The sequence below is a fragment of the Callospermophilus lateralis genome, chromosome 2, assembly GCF_048772815.1.
Source record: "Callospermophilus lateralis isolate mCalLat2 chromosome 2, mCalLat2.hap1, whole genome shotgun sequence".
Lineage (NCBI taxonomy): Eukaryota > Metazoa > Chordata > Mammalia > Rodentia > Sciuridae > Callospermophilus > Callospermophilus lateralis.
In genome coordinates, this window is record NC_135306.1 from 211,096,130 (window position 1) to 211,099,212 (window position 3,083).

A 3,083-nucleotide genomic window follows, 5' to 3' on the forward strand; every position below is an offset into this window, starting at 1 on the left:
AAAACAAACCTGTAATTAAACAGGATAAAAATTAGGAGAGTAGAGGGAAGGGGTGGGGGAGGGAGGAAGGGAATGGGAGCACTGGGGACTAAATCAGAACAAACTGCATTCCATGCTTTTATAAGAATGTCAAAATGAATCCTGTTGTCAAGTAAGGGAACCCTGCATTGGAATGGACCCCCTGAGCAGATGTGCATCCCAGCCCCTCACCAGGCTCCCCAAGGCCCTCCCTGAGGCATCCCCCACAGCGCCACCACCCCTTGGCTTGCAGACCTGTCATCCAAGCCCTGCTGGTCCTGAGGGTGAGGTCAAAGGCGCCTGTCCTGGAGGGGCTTGCGTGTGGATGTGTAAGGGATGTCGTGGGACCTGGGTGACTGACGTGGACCTCAGAGCAGACTCTGGGCAGCATGCTGAGGGAGCAGAGGGCCCAGGAGTGGTGAGGTTTGTGGCTAAAGCGTGGAGCCAGCACCTTCACTAAAGGAGGGAAGGCCAGAACCGCCTGGTGCGCTGCAGGAGACCACGGGAGGCTGGGACCTGAGCCTGGACTTGCTGCAGAGGCTGCTCACCACTGGGGCCCAGGCACACCCCTCCGGCCGGGCCTGTGAGGCGGATCACCTGCTCTCGGGCCCACGCTGCTCTGCCGTTGGACTGCCTGGGGACTGCGGCTATGACCCTGGGACTCCCAGACACAGTCGGAGGGACTGCAGAGGCCCAGTAGAGGCACCCCGTCACCAAAGCCATGGTGGGTGTGGCCCCTCGGAACGGGTCCTCAGGGAGGGAAAGCGCAGTCCGGGCCCAGGTGGGAGGGCGCAGTCCGCACGGAGGCCCAGCGTGGGGGGCGCCATCTGCGCAGAGACCCAGCACGTGGCCGCTCCACCCAGGGGAGGGCGGCTGCCCAGAGCTCTCACCTGGCTGAACCAACTCAAGACTCCAGGTGTGGCAAACACAACTCTGACTTCAGTTCCCCCAAAAGAGCCCAGAGCCTCGACCCATTTCCAGGCAGAAGCCCAAGTCCTGACCCAGGGAAGAACCAGGCCCTGGGGCACAGCACACCACGGTACACACAGGGCTCGCTGGCCACTCCCCCAGGAGCCCACGCTCAAGGGCCAGAAGGTCGCAGCACAGAGGCAACAAAGCCACCCAGTGTGGGTGGGACGCGTCAGGGATTGCAGAGGAGACCTGCCTGCACCTTCAGGAAAAGCTCAGTGAAAACTGTCATTAGAAAACACAGGGCCAGGAGGTTCTCTGGACCACTGCACAAACAGGAACCAGGAAGTGACCACATGTTCAGCCCCACCTGATCCTGCCCAAGTACTTAAAGCCTTGGCTCAGGAGGCCCCACACCTCACTCCTCCCTCTCCACCTGCTCCTCTCACCTCCTCCACCCTCCACCTCCAGAACCATGACCTGCTGTGGCTGCTCAGGGGGCTGTGGCTCCAGCTGTGGGGGCTGTGGCTCCAGCTGTGGCTCTTGCTGCAAGCCCGTGTGCTGCTGCAAGCCCGTGTGTTGCTGTGTGCCAGCCTGTTCCTGCTCCAGCTGTGGCTCCTGTGGGGGCTGCAAGGGGGGCTGTGGCTCCTGTGGGGGCTGCAAGTCCAGCTGCTGTCAATCCACCTGCTGCAAGCCCTGCTGCTGCAAGTCCAGCTGCTGCAAGCCCTGCTGCTGCCAGGACTCCTGCTGCAAGTCCAGCTGCTGCAAGCCCTGCTGCTGCCAGTCCAGCTGCTGCAAACCCTGCTGCTGCCAGGATAGCTGCTGCAAGCCCTGCTGCTGCCAGTCCAGCTGCTGCAAGCCCTGCTGCTGCCAGTCCAGCTGCTGCAAGCCCTGCTGCTGCCAGGACTCCTGCTGCAAGTCCAGCTGCTGCAAGCCCTGCTGCTGCAAGTCCAGCTGCTGCAAACCCTGCTGCTGCCAGGATAGCTGCTGCAAGCCCTGCTGCTGCCAGTCCAGCTGCTGCAAGCCCTGCTGCTGCCAGGACAGCTGCTGCCAGTCCAGCTGCTGCAAGCCCTGCTGCTGTGCCCCTATTTGCTGTCAGTGCAAGATCTGAGGTTCTGGCTGCAGGTGGCAAGGGGCTTGAATGTGACTAGCACCTCACACCAAAGCCATTCCTCACCATTCTGAACCCCTCCTTTCAGAAGATGCAGTTCCAGTGATGTGGTTTCCAGATTCTGTAGGAGCAGGAGCCCTTTGTGCTGGCTCCTGCTACCCTGGAATCTCCAAGCTCACTCACTTCAGGTGCAAATCATGTCCCTCCAGTGCTCCCTCAGCCAACACAGTCCCAGAGAGGAGAACTTGGCTGGGCCAAGTTTCTGAGTCAACCTGGGTCACTTTCTGAGTCCACTGCCTGTGCACATCCCAAGATCTGCACATTACCAGCCCTCACACACTGGCCCTGCTACCAGCCCTGGAACCTGCCTGCACAGCAGCCACCTGCCAAGGGGTGGACTGCAGCTGCTAACCACTCTAAGGAAACTTACTGCTAAAGAATTCATAAATCAATACAGGGGCTGGGATGGTGGCTCAGCAGTAGAGCGCTCGCCCAGCACGGGCCGGACCCGGGTGCCATCCTCAGCACCACATAAAAATAAAGGCATTGTGTTGTGTCCATCTTCACCTAGAAAATAAATGTTAAATCAATCAATCAATAAACAAACAAACACACACACACACACCCTACTGGACTCCTGACTCCACAGTGCTTTAACACCAGTCCATTGGGGGAGCAAAACCATCTGGGCCTGCGCAGAGGGAGCCTCCTTGGATGGGGGTGGGTCTGGGGCACTTACTGCAACCTCAGCAGGCCGTGGCCACCTGCCTTGCCGCCGTGGTCCAGTGCAGTCATGAAAGAGGATGGAACAACTGGTAATGGTTAGAAGGAGAGAGCCATCTCCTGTGAACCAGGTGGCATGGGGGAGGGCAGCCCAACACAGTAGGAGCACGTGCAGGGAGAGGGTCTGACCACCAGCAGGCGCCACCCCTGAGCAGCAACTGTGCAGCAAGCACTTCACAGCTCTAAGGGCAGGGACTGCCCTCGGAGTAAGAGCACTTGCCTGGCATGTTCCTAGCCTGGGCTCCTCCCCAGCACAGCAAAC

General features: G+C 59.8%; 1 protein-coding gene across 1 annotated transcript; it reads left to right on the top strand.

Moving 5' to 3' along the window:
* The first annotated feature begins 1,402 nt into the window (after positions 1-1,402).
* Positions 1,403-2,038, top strand: LOC143392035 (uncharacterized). Its single transcript, XM_077108730.1, has one exon. The coding sequence runs from the start codon at positions 1,403-1,405 to the stop codon at positions 2,036-2,038; it is 636 nt and encodes a 211-aa protein (XP_076964845.1).
* Positions 2,039-3,083: the final 1,045 nt, after the last annotated feature.

Excerpts from the sequence above, each read along its gene's own strand:
- LOC143392035 (XM_077108730.1), top strand. The coding sequence starts at position 1,403 with ATGACCTGCTGTGGCTGCTCAGGGGGCTGTGGCTCCAGCTGTGGGGGC.